The sequence below is a fragment of the Arachis ipaensis genome, chromosome B10, assembly GCF_059453495.1.
Source record: "Arachis ipaensis isolate K30076 ecotype BB chromosome B10, ASM5945349v1, whole genome shotgun sequence".
In the NCBI taxonomy this organism is placed as follows: Eukaryota; Viridiplantae; Streptophyta; class Magnoliopsida; order Fabales; family Fabaceae; genus Arachis; species Arachis ipaensis.
In genome coordinates, this window is record NC_142435.1 from 5,577,248 (window position 1) to 5,591,811 (window position 14,564).

The 14,564-nt window shown below is 42.6% G+C and overlaps 1 protein-coding gene across 2 annotated transcripts; it reads left to right on the forward strand.

Moving 5' to 3' along the window:
• Positions 1–1,099: 1,099 nt before the first annotated feature.
• Positions 1,100–4,230, forward strand: LOC107624549 (uncharacterized). Of its 2 annotated transcripts, none has more exons than XM_016327050.3 (9): positions 1,100–1,310; positions 1,723–2,486; positions 2,557–2,727; positions 2,810–2,918; positions 3,037–3,095; positions 3,185–3,347; positions 3,441–3,508; positions 3,619–3,874; positions 3,961–4,230. In XM_016327050.3, exons 1-9 carry the CDS (start codon positions 1,190–1,192, stop codon positions 4,071–4,073), a joined length of 1,824 nt encoding a protein of 607 aa, XP_016182536.1. In that variant the 5' UTR covers positions 1,100–1,189; the 3' UTR covers positions 4,074–4,230. The 2 variants fall into 2 exon arrangements, with proteins under 2 accessions (XP_016182536.1, XP_016182537.1); XM_016327051.3 differs by having other exon boundaries at positions 1,116–1,310; positions 3,649–3,874.
• The last annotated feature ends 10,334 nt before the right edge of the window (positions 4,231–14,564 follow it).

Sequence of the window (14,564 nt, forward strand, 5' to 3'; positions counted from 1 at the left end):
CTTAATATTAAAGAAAAGATAAGATTAGAGTATCTAAATTAAAATAAAAACTTAAAAATTGAAGATAGAATTTTAAAGATAAGATAGATGGATATTAAAATAATAATTTATAAACACGAATAGAAAAATTAAGAACGGCATAACATATAACGTAGTACACAATTCAATCAATTGGATAACACAACCAATCGATTGAATTATGAAAATCCATATTGCTTTGAAGACTTAAATCGATTGGGTAACACAACCAATCGATTGAATTGTGAGATCTCATATTGCTTTGAAGCCTTCAATCGATTAGGTAATATGAACAATCAGATTGAATTAGAAAAAACCCACATTCTAATCATCGTTCAATCGATTGTGTAAAAGTTACAATAGATTGATTTTTGAGAAAACCATACTGTCGTCCAACATTCAATCAATTGTTTTGTGGAAACCTAAATTCCAATCGATTGAATTATGGGAAATCTGAAATTCAATCGATTGTTTTATTAATCCAATCGATTGATTTTATAAGAAATACGATTTCACAATCCTATACGATGTAACGGATTAAAGATAAAATTTTAATCGATTAGAATTGCCAAAAAATTATTACGATTAATGGATGATCTAATTCGTTATTACTTTTTGTTTTTTTATTATGATAGATGAATAATAAAATAATAATTTATAAAATAAAAAATAAATTTTATAATTAAATAATATATAAAAAATTAATTTATAATTAAAATTAAATAAAAATTATTTAATAATTATTTAAAAATTTAAAAAATATATTTTATTATAGAATCATCTAATGGTCCTAAACACCATCGAATCATTTGCCCAGTGGCGCTGATGGTGTGTGGTTCACTGGTTGTTGATTTATCATTTATGGCTAATGCAGCGAGCTATTTTGGAGAGAAGTGGTGAAAATGAGATCAAAGATGTTGGGTCTTTTCTCGCTTGGGCACAAATTAGCGTGCTTATGAGATACATAAAAGGCCATATATCTTGATACAATTATGCAAAAATTTAGAAGAAAGCCCAAGTCCAAGCCCAAACCCAAATATAATGATTTGGAATTTGCATGCTTTGAGTGTAGAGGCGAGAAAGCAGCAACTGTCGATGGCTTTTGGCGCTTGTTTCTTCGTTGCAGTGTGAGTCTTGAGAGTTGAGAGTAAGAGACTCTCTCTTTTATCAAATGGCTTCCACAAAGCGCCAACTGTGGGAGGAGTGGATACCGAACTCCACGAACACGATGACCCCTCGTCATTTCGTTTCTTCTCCTCGCGTTGTTCTCAATCAAGCTGATTGCGACTTGGGTATTCAATTCTCAATCCTATCTTCCACGATCATCTTTCTTGGCTCCCTTAAAGATGCCGCCTTTAGTTAAAAAGAGAAGAACTTTGCTTAGGGTTTTGTGAATCCAACATGAATATTCCCGTTTTTGCTCTGGATTGTATGATTGAGTTGATAATTTGTATTAGTGCATGATACATGCATGTTTGATTATCTTATTTTTTATTTTCTTTCTAATGTGCGTTCTTTAGTCACTCGCATTTGATTACATTCAGCTTGTGATGTCTGAGAAATAAGTGCACGATAGTTAAGTATTTTGTTGTTTTCTTTCTTCCTAATGTGCAGTAAAAATCTTTGCATTCTTTAGTTATTGCATTTGATTTGATAGCATTCTGCTTGTGATGACTAAGTTGCTGAAAATTGAATTGTTGCTAGATTTCAATGTGGAATCCGATGGACTTGTTGGATATGGACTTCATGATCAGGGGTTTGCTTATTGTTGGTCTGGTGCCCGAGCTAACGTTGGAATAACCACAGGAAGATATTGTTTCGGGTGCAAAATTGTTTCTTTGCAGCAGGTTCCGATGGAGGACACCGACTTTGAGGAGCGGCATATTTGCCGGCTTGGTATATCTAGAGGGGATGATATGCTTGGGGAACTTGGGGAGACCAAATACAGCTTCGGATATGATGGGACAGGAAAGTTTTCACATGAAGAAAAATCTTCAGATTATGGTAAGAGGTTTGGTGTTGGTGATACAATAGTATGCTGTATTGACCTTGAAGGCAAGCCAATGGCTTCAATTGGTTTCTCCAAGAATGGTAAATGGTTGGGAACTGCACTCCATTTTTTCCCTAGTCCTTTAGGTCTTGGAGTGGTGGATTCTCCCGTGGAAGATTTACAGTGGAAATCAGCACTTTTTCCACATGTGCTGTTAAAAAATGTGGTGGTTAAGATGCAGTTCAGCCTTGAAGATGGACTTGTTCCTCAAGAAGGGTTCAAACCTTGGGCCTCTGCTATTGAGGACAGAAACATCATCATGGGACCTGCCTTTTCTGATCAAAGCAATTGTGAAGTGATAATGATGGTGGGTTTGCCTGCTTCAGGGAAGACTACATGGGCAGAAAAATGGGTGGAAGAGCATCCAGAAAAGCGTTATGCTTTGCTTGGAACAAAGTTGATTCTTGATAAGATGAAGGTTAATGATACACTGATATATCCTTCTCTTCTGTCTCTAATTTGTGCTTAACTCAAAAAATTGTGTGCAGTTGAACGACTGTGGTGAAAGATTTGATCGCTTGATGGATCAAGTAACCGGAGTATTCAATGTGCTGCTAACGAGAGCAGCTATTATTCCTCGCAATTATATAATTGATCAAACAAATGTTCACAAAAATGCACGTAAGCATAAGCTCAAGCCATTTGCTGACTATCAAAAGGTAGCTGTTGATCTACATCTTTGGTTGCATCCTAAAAGTTAAATTTTCCACTGATTGTAATATCATTTTATGTTCAATGCAGATTGCTGTTGTTGTATTTCCAAATCCAGAAGAGCTCAAGGTGCGGTGTGATAAACGATTTAAAGAAACAGGAAAAAAAGTGCCACCTGATTCTCTGAAAAACATAATTGGTACTTTCACATCTTACTTTTTTCTCTACTTTTTATCTGCCTATTTTATGTTCATCATTTCTCCCAACTTACAATCTTTTTTTGGCTATTATGTTCTATTTTGTTATGGATGTGGCAGCTAACTATGTTCTTCCAAAAAGCATGGATATGCCTAATTCAGATGAGTATTTTGATCAGGTATTTTGGATATTTGGTAATGTAACAGCCTATACATATTTTTGGTGTTAAATGTAAATATTTTGACTAAAGCTTTATTTCATTTGAAGGTTAAGTTTGTAGAACTGAGCCGAGATGAATCTCAGATGTATTTAGATCAGATGAAGCAGGATCTCACATCTATATCAAACAGTAGTTCATCGCAATTACAGTGCAGTGATTCCTTTCATTCACTTGCTGGTTCTCCTTTGCAAAACCAAGAAAGTTTTACAGGTTTTTGTCAACATACTGTTATTTTCTACCATGGAGTATGTTTTTGTATTTAATGCTTTTAATGATTGTAACACTTGGTGCTCTTTGGTTCAGGGGGAGTTAATCACGGACAAGGCATTCATTCTCAGATCTATCCATCCAACTACCGGATGCCCAGTCAAGTTAGTTGGATCTATCTGTTTTATACACAATAAATTGTATTGTTATCCATCTTGTTTATTTGTTTTGAGGCAACAATGCTGATTTCTGTAGCTGGTATACATGCTCATAGGTTAACACAAATGTTCATGTGGTTGATCAGCATCATGGAAGTATGAATTCATTTTTCGAAGTAGATCCAGGCAGTCAAATTCCCCCTGTACCCCGAGCACCCTCTCCTTGTGGACGTTATCCCATTAACAGAAATGAAGCAAATGAAGCCTTCCCAATTTCAAATGCAGCTACGATGCCTTTTGATTATCATAGATCCTACAATGACAACAGCGGTTTCCAGCGCCACCTGCAAACTCCATCCTCAGCCACACCCGGTAGTTGCTTACCCCCTCAACTCCCCTCCTCCTTCTCCTCGTATTATCATGCAATATGATTGACATTGCTTTCTGTTACATTTCAGATTCAGTTTCCCCAATCGGAATACCAAAACCAAGTTTAAGACCTCCAGATATAAGTTTCCCAGATTACAAACCATATCCTGGAAATACCCCTCAGCGTCCAAGATACTATTGACTCTTCTATGGAATCTGCTAGTCTTCATAGATATAACCTGGATATCTTCTTTACATGTTTAAAATTTTTCTTGTGCATAGATACCAAATGAATTCACTATTCAGACATTAATAAACCTCACATGTATAGTGGTAAATTTGAATGCCAAATTGTGAAAGCTTCAGAGTTTCCGGAACATTTCATACTCTTTTCTTATGAATGAGTGACAAATCATAAAGCTCGAAGCAATTATCATGACCAATTGGCTTGGTAAATGTTTCAAATTTTAATATATTTTGAAGCTTATAACAATAATGTATTTGGATACGATTTTCGATATAGAAATCCAAATACTGAAAGAGTAAAATGGAATTTGATTTTCACTTGTTAATTTTTTTCGTCATTATATTTGATTTGTACCTAGATAAACATTTATACTTGGAAGTGTGCAAATAATATTCTTCTTATTTATAATCCATTCATAATAAGGTTGAAAAAACAAATAAATTATGAAATTGTTAAGGGATATGAAATTTGGTTCTAACTTTTGAGGTGGGCATAGGCAATATGAGCTAAGTATAATTATGCAAAAGTAAGAAGGGATCCACATTATGGCTTTCTAAAGCAACAGGGCGCAATCCATGTGAGTAACTCAGAAAAGCGAAATTGCCTACGCAAGCTCCGTGTCTTTGAGCCTACAACACCACACCACACTACACCGGCACTTTAATTTATTTTTTTATTTTTGTCCACGGTATTCTCTAGTTCAATAAGTTAAGAACTAATCCGTCGCAGATTTAAACTCCATTTAAGGGTCTGTCGCCAGCCAATAAGTTGGTGCATGCATAAGGCGGAATTCGAATTTTTGACACTTGTTTAAACGGACGAGTGAACTGATCATTCGACCAACCCAAATTGTTACGGACACTTTATTTATTTAGTGAATTATTAGGCCCAAATCTATATGAGTTTCCATAAGCCCAAGTCTACCAAAATCCATAAATATTCATCGAAGAGTTCTAGCACCTCATCCAATTCATGTACGTACGTGGGTGTGATTTGATTAGAGATCAAATATATATTCAACCAACTTTGCATTTCTTTTACGATAAAGGTGGATAGATTCTCTTCTTTGGCTTTTTATGTTATGATTGTATTGTTTTTAATTTTGTAATTTTTATTATTAATGTAAAAGAACTAAATTAAAATAGATCTCTTGTTTTTTAGAGGTAGAATTGAGTGAAGGGTGCGTGTGAGAGTCCCGAGCGAGCATGCATTTGCCTATAAAATGAAAAGATAAGAAAGTAGTGAGTAATGTTCGTTATCTCGAGACTTCTATGGTTCGGTTGGGGCAAAGGTAGGAATTGGGCGAGAATCCGGATAGACTTGATCCTGGAGCGTCAACAGGAGAGTGACCCTCCGGGGGTGACGGTGAAAGGAGGGAGGAAGGGGTGGCCACCTGCAAAGACACTCCAACGCTCAAGTCAGTGTCCGTACGAGATGGTTGCCAATTAGAGTAAGGATGTGCATACCTTGGGAGAGAGGCAAGTCCCTCCTCATTTATAGTCTATATCTTAGGTGGGCCCTTTGTGGTTAGGCCCACCTGTTTAGAAACTTCTGTGAGCTGTCCGGATGCTACGTGTAGAGAGGAATGGTGCGCGGGTCACCTCCCTTGTCGGGTCGGTCCGACGCCCGGGTTCCCCTGTCGGGTTGCGACCTGGTGAGTAGATGAGTTGGGCCGGTAGGGTCAGTTTTGGTGTCTAAGTCTCCCTGTTGGGTCCTGACCCGGTAAGTCGGCGGCCTGGGCCATAACAGTGCCTCCAACGTGCCAACCGCGAGATTTGGGGCTCGGAGCTGGTGCATTCGACTTACTCGCCATTGATGGGGTCCTGCTAAACTCGGGAGCTCACTGATGGTCTTCGTGCTTCCCACGCGTGGTCTGCTCAGGTTCCTTATTTGGGGGTGTCGCCTTGGCTTCCGCACCGGGCATTAAATGTCCATTTATGATTGATTCGAAATGGGGTGAAAAGACAGTTGTGCCCCTGCCTTTTCATGCTTATCCTTGACGGTTACGCTTTTATTTTCTTTTTATCTTTCGTAACCTCTCTCTCCCCATTTTTCATTTTTGCTTTCTTCCCCTTGTTGCTGCTGCTCCTCGATCTTCTTCACCTTTCATTCCTTCGCTTTTACAAATCTTTTTGGTACGTACTTTTTAATTGTCACCTCTGTTTACCGTTCTTGCCTTTTCTGTGTTTATTATTTCGTTGGTTTCTCCCTTAACTGTCTTTTATGCATGTTCTAGATTTTACTATAGTTTTTGCTAGGTGGTTCTTTAGAGGGGGTGCCACTGGGGGTTTTGCTTCTTGATTAGGCTTTGGGATAGTGTGAAATAGTGTAGGGTAGTGTCGTAGGAGAACGTAGCCACTTTTTTATTTCTTTAGAGTTCCTAAACTCTTCGTGTTGATTAAGTGGTGCCCCCACTGTAGGTATGGCTGAATGACCGGTCGTGCCAAACCCAGCTCAACGACCAGTGGCCCACGTGATTGATCATTACGCCTGAGTTACTTCTGATGTTAGGGACACGTCGTCCCGGGTTACTCTGGAGAGCCTGCAAGAGCTTCGCGAATCCGATTTTTTGTGTGGCAGAGGTCCTGAGGAGGCGAATTACTAGGTTTACATCCCTGCCGATCGGGAACGTGTTTGCCATAAGAGTGTAAGCAGGTATGGGGGGAGTAAACCTAATGGATTTGACATTTTTTAAAGGTGTAATAGATGGAGAGATGAAAATAGGTATAAGAGGAGTAAACCGGTAAGTCGGGTTGTCCTGTCTTATGAGTAGAATCTCTTCAGGTTTGCCATATTCCATGTCCTTGGTATCTCGCTTCCATCCAACTTTTCCAACTTGTAGGCACCTTTCCTGAGTACTTCTTTTACCCTGTATGGGCCTTCCCAATTTGCCGCTAGTTTGCCTTCTCCTGGGGTCGGCGACCCTATGTCGTTGCGTCGCAACACTAGGTCACCTTCTTCAAGGCTTCTTTTTAGTACCTTGCTATTGTACCTCAGGGATAACCTTTGCTTAATCGCTGTTTCCGTCAAGTGGGCCATCTGCCTGGTTTCGTCAATCAAATCCTTTTTCACGGCCTCATCCCCCCACCCCCCCCCCCGGCCGAGGAGTAACCTCGGACTCGGCTCCCTGACCTCAACTGGGATGACGGCATCGACTCCATAGGTGAGTCGGAAGGGGGCTTCCCCAGTAGATGACTGGGAGAGTCGTTTTATAAAAGTATAGGACCGAAGCTAGCTCGTCTGCCCACGAGTCCTTCTTCTGATCGAGTTGTTTCTTCAATCCTTTCATAATGACTTTATTTGCCGCTTCTACTTGACCATTGCTCTGTGGATATTCTACCGAGGAGAACTTCTGCTCGATTTCTAGCCTGGATAGGAACTCTCTAAATTTCTTGTTGGCGAACTATGTCCCATTATCCGATACCACGGTCTCTGGAATTCCAAACTTGGGTATTTGACCTGCCCGAGGCCGAGCAGGAATGGTCCCAAGAGGTCGATTCCCGATTGGGCGAAAGGCCGTGGAGCCAACATCAAATTAAGCTCTCCTGTCGGGGCCTTGTGGAAGTTGGCGTTTTCTTGGAACTTCTTGCATTTCTTGACAAACTCTTGTGCATCCGACATGATTGTGGGTCAGTAATACCCGGCTCTAATGAGCTTCCTAGCTAACGACTTTCCTCCAATGTGGTGGCCGCAACACCCCTCATGGACTTCGCTTAGGACGTAGTCCGTTTGGTCAGGTCCCAGGCACTTCAGCAAGGGTTGGTTGACTCCTCGTTTATGTAGTTGCCCTTGTATGACCAACGTATTTGGCGGCTTCCCTTCTTGTCGCCCTAACTTCTTTCTCGTCTTCGGGAATTTTGTCGTGTTCCAGGAAGCGAAGGATTAGCTCCATTCATGAAGGGGGGTCTGGTGTTTGCATTACACATAGGGATAATGAAGGTTGTGTTGCTAATCCCTGAATTAGAGATCTGTTTCCCGTTCCGGGTTTGGTACTTGATAGTTTGGAGAGGAGGTCGGCTTTGGCATTCTTTTCCTTGGGGACATGTTGGACTATTATCTCTTTGAAGTCTTCACATAACTTCTTTACTCTTTCCAGATATTTTTGAAGTAAGGAGTCTCTGGCCTGATAACTGCGGTTAACCTGGGAGGGAATGATTTGGGAATCGCTGTTGACTTCGATTCTCGATGCCCCGACCTCCTTGGCTAGGATCAGGCCGCCAATCAAAGCTTCGTACTCTGCCTAGTTGTTGGAAACTGGGAAATTGAACTTGATTGACCGCTCGTAGGCTACTCCTATTGAGTTCTCAAGGATAATACCTGCTCCCCCAAACGCTTGGTTGGAGGCTCCGTCAACGTGGAGCTTCCACCGTGTGTTCATTTCCTCAGAAGGACCTCCTGTGACCTCTACCAGAAAATCTGCCATTTCTTGGGCTTTGATTGTGTGTCTAGGTTCAAACTACAGGTCGTACTGGGATAATTCGACTTCCCATCTCATCATTAAGCCTGCTAGGTCGGGTTTCTGCAAGACTTGGTGGATGGTTTGGTCAGTTCTTAGGACGATCACGTGTCCCTAGAAGTATTGCCTTAACCTTCGGGAAGAGGTCAACATGGCATAGGCTAGTTTTTTCTAGTTTGGTGTACCTTAACTCCGCCCCTGGATCACCTTGCTAATAAAATACACTAGCTGCTGGGTCTTGTTTTCTTCTCGGACGAGGACAGCTGGCATCGCTTGCTCTGTTATCGCCAAGTACAGGAATAAGGGCTCCCCCTCTCTTGGCTTGCTGAGAACAGGGGGTTCTAAGAGTATCCTTTTGAAGTGGTTGAACGCATCCTCGCATGCTGGTGTCCATTCGAAGGCTATCCCCTTCTTCATCAGGTTAAAAAATAGGAGGGCTTTTTTCACCGAGGCTCCGAGAAAGCGAGATAAGGCCGTAAGCTTCTCGGCTAGCCATTGCACGTCTTTAACGCATCCTGGGCTCATCACTTTAAGGACGGCTTCGTACTTGTCCGGGTTGGCCTCTACCTCTCTTTGTGTTATCATAAAGCCTAAGAATTTTTCGGCTTCCATGGCAAATGCGCACTTGAGGGGCTTGAGCCTCATGTTATACTTTCGGAGTGCTTCAAAGACGACTTGGAGGTTACTGACTAGGTTTCTTGGTTCGGCTATTTCTACCAAGATATCATCGACGTATACTTCAATCGTTTTGCCAATGAGGTCATTAAAGACCTTATTCATCAGCCTCTAGTAAGTGGCTCCTGCATTTTTCAATTCGAACGGCATTACCTTGTAGTAGTAGGTACATGTTGGTGTTATAAACGCCATTTTTTCCTCGTCGGGTCGGTGCATCGGGATCTGGTTATATCCCGAATACGCGTCCATGAAACTCACCAATCGGTACCCTGCCGCTAAATCTACCAAGGCATCAATGTTAGGGAGGGGAAAATAATCCTTGGGACACGCTTTATTTAGGTCTGAGTAATCGACGCACATTCTCCATTTTCTATTGGCTTTCTTGACGAGGACTATATTTGAAAGCCATGTGGAGTACTCGAGTTCCTTGATGAAACCCGCATCCACCAGGTCGGCCGTCTGTTTGGCCACCTCGTTGGCCCTTTCTTGTGACATCTTCCTTCGTCGTTGTGCCACCGGCTTAGCATCTGGTTTGACGGCAAGTCGGTGAGACATGACCTTGGGGTCTACTCCCGGCATATCAGCCGGGGTCCACGTGAAGAGGTCGCTGTTTGCCTTAATGGCCTCCATGAGGGGGCCTTTCAACTCGTGTGGGAGGTTTCTGTTCACGAAAGTGAACTTTTCCTCTGTGTCACCAACTTGGAATTTTTCTAAGTCCCCTTCAGGCTCGGGCCTCGGCCTGTCGTCTACCCTCGTGTCCAAGCTTGCCAAAAATACCCCGGATGCTTGCTTTGATTTTTTCTTCAGGAAAAGGCTGGCGTTGTCGCAAGTGACCGCCGTTTCTAGGTTTCCACTGATGGAGCCAACGGCTCTGTTGTCTGTCATGAATTTCATTATTAGGAACTTGGTGAATTCGTTGATGGCCTTTCTTCCTAGAATGACATTGTAGGCTGTAGAGTCTCTCAAGACCACAAACTCTACCATTACCGACCTCCTGCCTTCCCCGGTTCCCAAACAGATTGGGAGAGAAATTGTACCATTGGGCTTTATGTAATTGTCGCCTAAGCCCATGACCCTGTGTTGGTGTGTTTTAAGGTTGGCTTCTCTGAGCCCCATGGCATCGAACACGTTTCTAAACATGATATTGGAGTCGGCTCCAATGTCGACGAGGATCTGCTTGACCAAGCCCGTCCCAATCATCGCCATAATCACCATAGGTGGATTTTCGGGGAGGTCGTGGCACCATTGGTCCTCCGGGCCAAAGGATATCTTGGGGGGTTCTCTGGTTCTGGGGGTGAGGCTCCCCGATGAGACAGTTAGGACTTTGGTGTCCTTTTTTGTTGCCGACCTCGATTTGGGGGGAGCATCGCGTCCTATCACGACGTTAATGACAACCGTCGAGACGTTGTCAGTGCTTTTTGTGGGCCCCGGCCTTGGCTTAACAGCTCGGCTGCGATCTTCCTCCAAGCATTCGCATTCGTGCCTCCTCAGCTCCCTTATAAACTGAGAGAATTTAGTTAGCTTGCCTTCTCGGATGGCTTGCTTTAAGGCATCTCTTAGGTAAAAAAAGTCTTGTGTCTTGTGGGCGAACCCTTTGTGGTAGTCACAGTATAGGTTCTTGTTTCCGCCTGTTCTTTCTTTCAGTTGTCGAGGCTTAGACAGGACTCCTTTATCGGCAATCTGTTGGTATACTTCAACTATGGGTGATGTGAGGGTGGTATAGTTGGTGAACTTTCCTTCTCGGGGAAAAGGTTTGAGTTGCTTCCCCGAGGTCCCCTCCTTGGGTGCTTCCCTTGGTTTGTCTACATACCCGGTCTGCCGAGTAAGGGGGTTTGGGGCTGCTGTTTATTGGATGCCACCACCTTACTAACCTCTTCATCATTGATGTACTCTCTTGCTACATTCTGGATCTCCTGCATGATCCAGACAGGTTTGGTAGTGAGGTGCTTTCTGAAGTCTTCATTCAGTAGGCCGTTTGTCAAACAGAGACTAGCCATTGAATCGGTTAAGCCGCCGATTTCCATGCATTCGTTGTTAAACCTATCCAGAAATTTTCTGGTTGGCTCCCCGGCTCTTTGTGTGACTCCCAACAGGTTGATCAGATGTTTAGCCTTGACTATGCGTATGGTGAACCGTGCTAGAAAGCTACGGGAGATGTCTGTGAAAGTCGCGATGGACTCTTGTGGGAGCGCGTTGAACCATCAGATTGCTAGGCCGGCCAGGGTTACCGGGAACGCTCAGCACCTAACTGCATCGCCTACTCCTTCCAAATTCATCTTGTTCTCGAAAGCCGTCAGGTGTTCTTGGGGTCCTTTGTCCCGTCGTACCTCATGTTCGTGGGCTTGTCGAAGTTTCTCGGGAGCCGGACCTTGAGGATCCAGGGATGAAAGGGGGTGTCCCCCATGATGATGAGGTTTGGCCGTTTCTTGGCCTTCTCTCTCCGGGTTTCTTCGCGGCTTTCCGACCTACCGCGATTAGATCGGGAGGCTGTTGGGTGTGGTCCTTCTCCTCGTCGTTTGTCAAACTTCTTCCTCGGCTTTCCGATCTCCTCGAGGGAGATGGGTGCGGGATAGGATGGGGTCGTGATGGTAGAAGTCTCTCGCTGCCAGCTCCCTTTCCAGGTTTTATACTATGTGCCTGAGTTCTTGCATGATCTTGGTGTTGTCATCTCCCGTACCTCCGAAGGGGTGTCTTTCGGGAGTCTTAGTGTAAATCAATTGACCTTTCTGGGACACTGGTCGTGACCGCTCGTGAGATTGAGCCGTGGAGCTTGCTTTGCTCAGGTGGCCGCCTCCTTGCTCATGGAGCTCCTCCAACATAGGGAACCGCTCCATGTCTGCGCCAAATTCCCCACAGACAACGTCAATATTCGTTACCTCGGGACTTCTACAGTTTAGTTGGGGCAGAGATAGGAGTTGGGGGAGAATCTGGATAGACTTGATCCTGGAGCGTTGACTGGAAAGTGACCCTCTAGGGGTGACGGTGAAAAGAGGGAGGAGGGGGTAGCCACCTGCAAGGAGCCAAGGATACTCCAACGCTCAAGTCAGTGTCCGTACGAAATGGTTGCCAATTAGGGTAAGGATGTGACATACTTGAAGGAGGGGTAGGTCCCTCCCCATTTATAGTTTGTATTTTGGGTGGGCCCTTTGCAGTTAGATCCACCTGTTTAGAAGCTTCTGTGAGCTGTCCGGACTTCGGATCCCACATGTAGAGGGGAATGGTGCCCGGGTCACCTCCCTTGTCGGGTCGGTCCGACGTCCGGGTTCCTCGTTGGATTGCGACTTGGTGAGTAAATGAGTTGGGCCGGTAGAGTCGGTTTTGGTGTCTAGATCTCCCTGTCGGGTCCTGACCCGATAAGTCGGTAGCCTGGGCCGTAAAAAGTGACAACGAAGATAGAAATTGGAAAGGAAGGAGATTATTAAACAACTTCACATAGATGCGACAAGTGAGTTTGGACATAACCGAAAGTGAGAGTAGGAAGAATCCAGTGCACATGGGCAATACATATGACTAATGCCTTTTGAGTGGGTCACTTCCAAAGCCAGAGGTCACTATAATAATGTTCATGCAGGTAATATATACCAAACTTTGATGCTTATTGTAATGTTGCATATACATTTTCATGTATTATCATATTTGCTTGTGCTGCGTACAAGAGTAAGGAATAGTGGGGCTGTAAATGCAGGGAATGTTGGGGAACAAGTTGTTGTTGTTCACAAGGCACACTAGCAAGCTGTTTAATTGGCTATTCAATTTGGAGTCATAGGTGGAATTAACTATGCAAGCATGCATATTCAGTAACATCTTGTATGAACATAAATCTTATTCTTTTCTTTGCTATGTGCTTTCTATAATCGTAGGAGATCAATGTTGTCACTTGTTACTCAATGCTGTATTAGGGGTCAATGTTGGTAAATCCTAATCAAAATATTAGGCGTAAAGTTACAGCACCAACACCATCGAAGAAGAAAACCCAACATGATGCATAAACCATAACACGAAAAAACAAAACATAATGAAACCAAGCCACAGTCATTATTACATACTAACCCAAACACCGTAGAGCAACATTATCTTTGTATGGGAAACCAACAAAATGTAATTGTAATGATTTGTATTGAAACTCAAATCTTTTTAAGTTTTTTTTGAGACCTCATTTATTTTGTATCAAATATCAAATATTAGTATAAGAGGTAATGACCAAATCAGTATCCAAAAGATTCAAACGCTGACATTTTAGTATCTGACTATTGTTATTGACAAAATGGTACCTGAATGTTTTAAAAATTTGCCAAGTATGTCCTCGTGCTTGCTGGACCATGGCTTCGGCGAGTAAGATGCTTACGTGTTCACCGATTTTTGCTGACAAGAGAAGTTTATTTTGAGTTAAAATTTGTAATTAAAAATATTATTCCAAACCCTAATCTCTTCCCCTCCCTCATCGTAGCCCCCTTTCCCTTTTCCTTTCCCTCCCATCGCAGCCCCCTTTCCTCCCCCTCCCTCTCATCTCATCTCATCTCATCTCATTTCTGCAATAAAAAAGAACAACAATCTAATATCTCAAAATTTCATCCTTTCAAAGCAACTACAAACTAAAACTTTCGATTCTCTCTCTCAGATCAGAGAAGAACAGAACGAGAATCTGAGAAGAAGAAGAAGAAGAAGGAATAATGGATCTAGCACTAGAGGAGCTACAATTCCTGAACACCCCAAAAACCTGTTACATTTTCTTCCTCTTCGCCTTCTCTCCCCTCTCCACCGCCGCCGCCGTCTTTACCGTTGCTTCCCTCTACACCAACAAAGATGTCTCATTTTCTTCCACCATCTCTACAATCCCCAAAATCTTCAAGCGTTTGTTCATCACTTACCTCTGGGTCACGCTTTTGATGTTCATCTGTAACTTTATCTTTGTGATTTCCTTGGTTTTGCTTATTATAGCAATTGATACACAGAACTCGTTTCTGCAGTTTTTCACGGTTATTGTGGGTGTGTTGGTCATTGTGAATTTGGTGGGATTGTTGGTGCAGAACATTTTTTTACTGTTTGCAAGAGTTACCATCACCAAGAGATTGATAAGAGTGCTTTACATGATCATCTTGGTAATAAATTTGGGGGGTTTGTAGGTGAATTTTTTCTTTTTCTTCTTTTTTTAATGTAATTGATAGAATAGTGTAATACATTTGGAAAGAAATACAAATAGTATTGATAGATTGTAATTTAAATTGTGATATTGTGTTCTGTTGTGCATGCTTCTATCTGTGCCTTTATATGATCTGCGATAGGAGGGAGAGGGAAGGGGACAGCGATAGAGAGGG

Coding starts and splice junctions, on each gene's coding strand:
- LOC107624549 (XM_016327050.3), top strand. CDS start 1,190: ATGGCTTCCACAAAGCGCCAACTGTGGGAGGAGTGGATACCGAACTCC. Junction 1,311..1,722: donor TCAAGCTGATTGCGACTTGG/GTATTCAATTCT, acceptor AATTGTTGCTAG/ATTTCAATGTGGAATCCGAT. Junction 2,487..2,556: donor TGATTCTTGATAAGATGAAG/GTTAATGATACA, acceptor AATTGTGTGCAG/TTGAACGACTGTGGTGAAAG.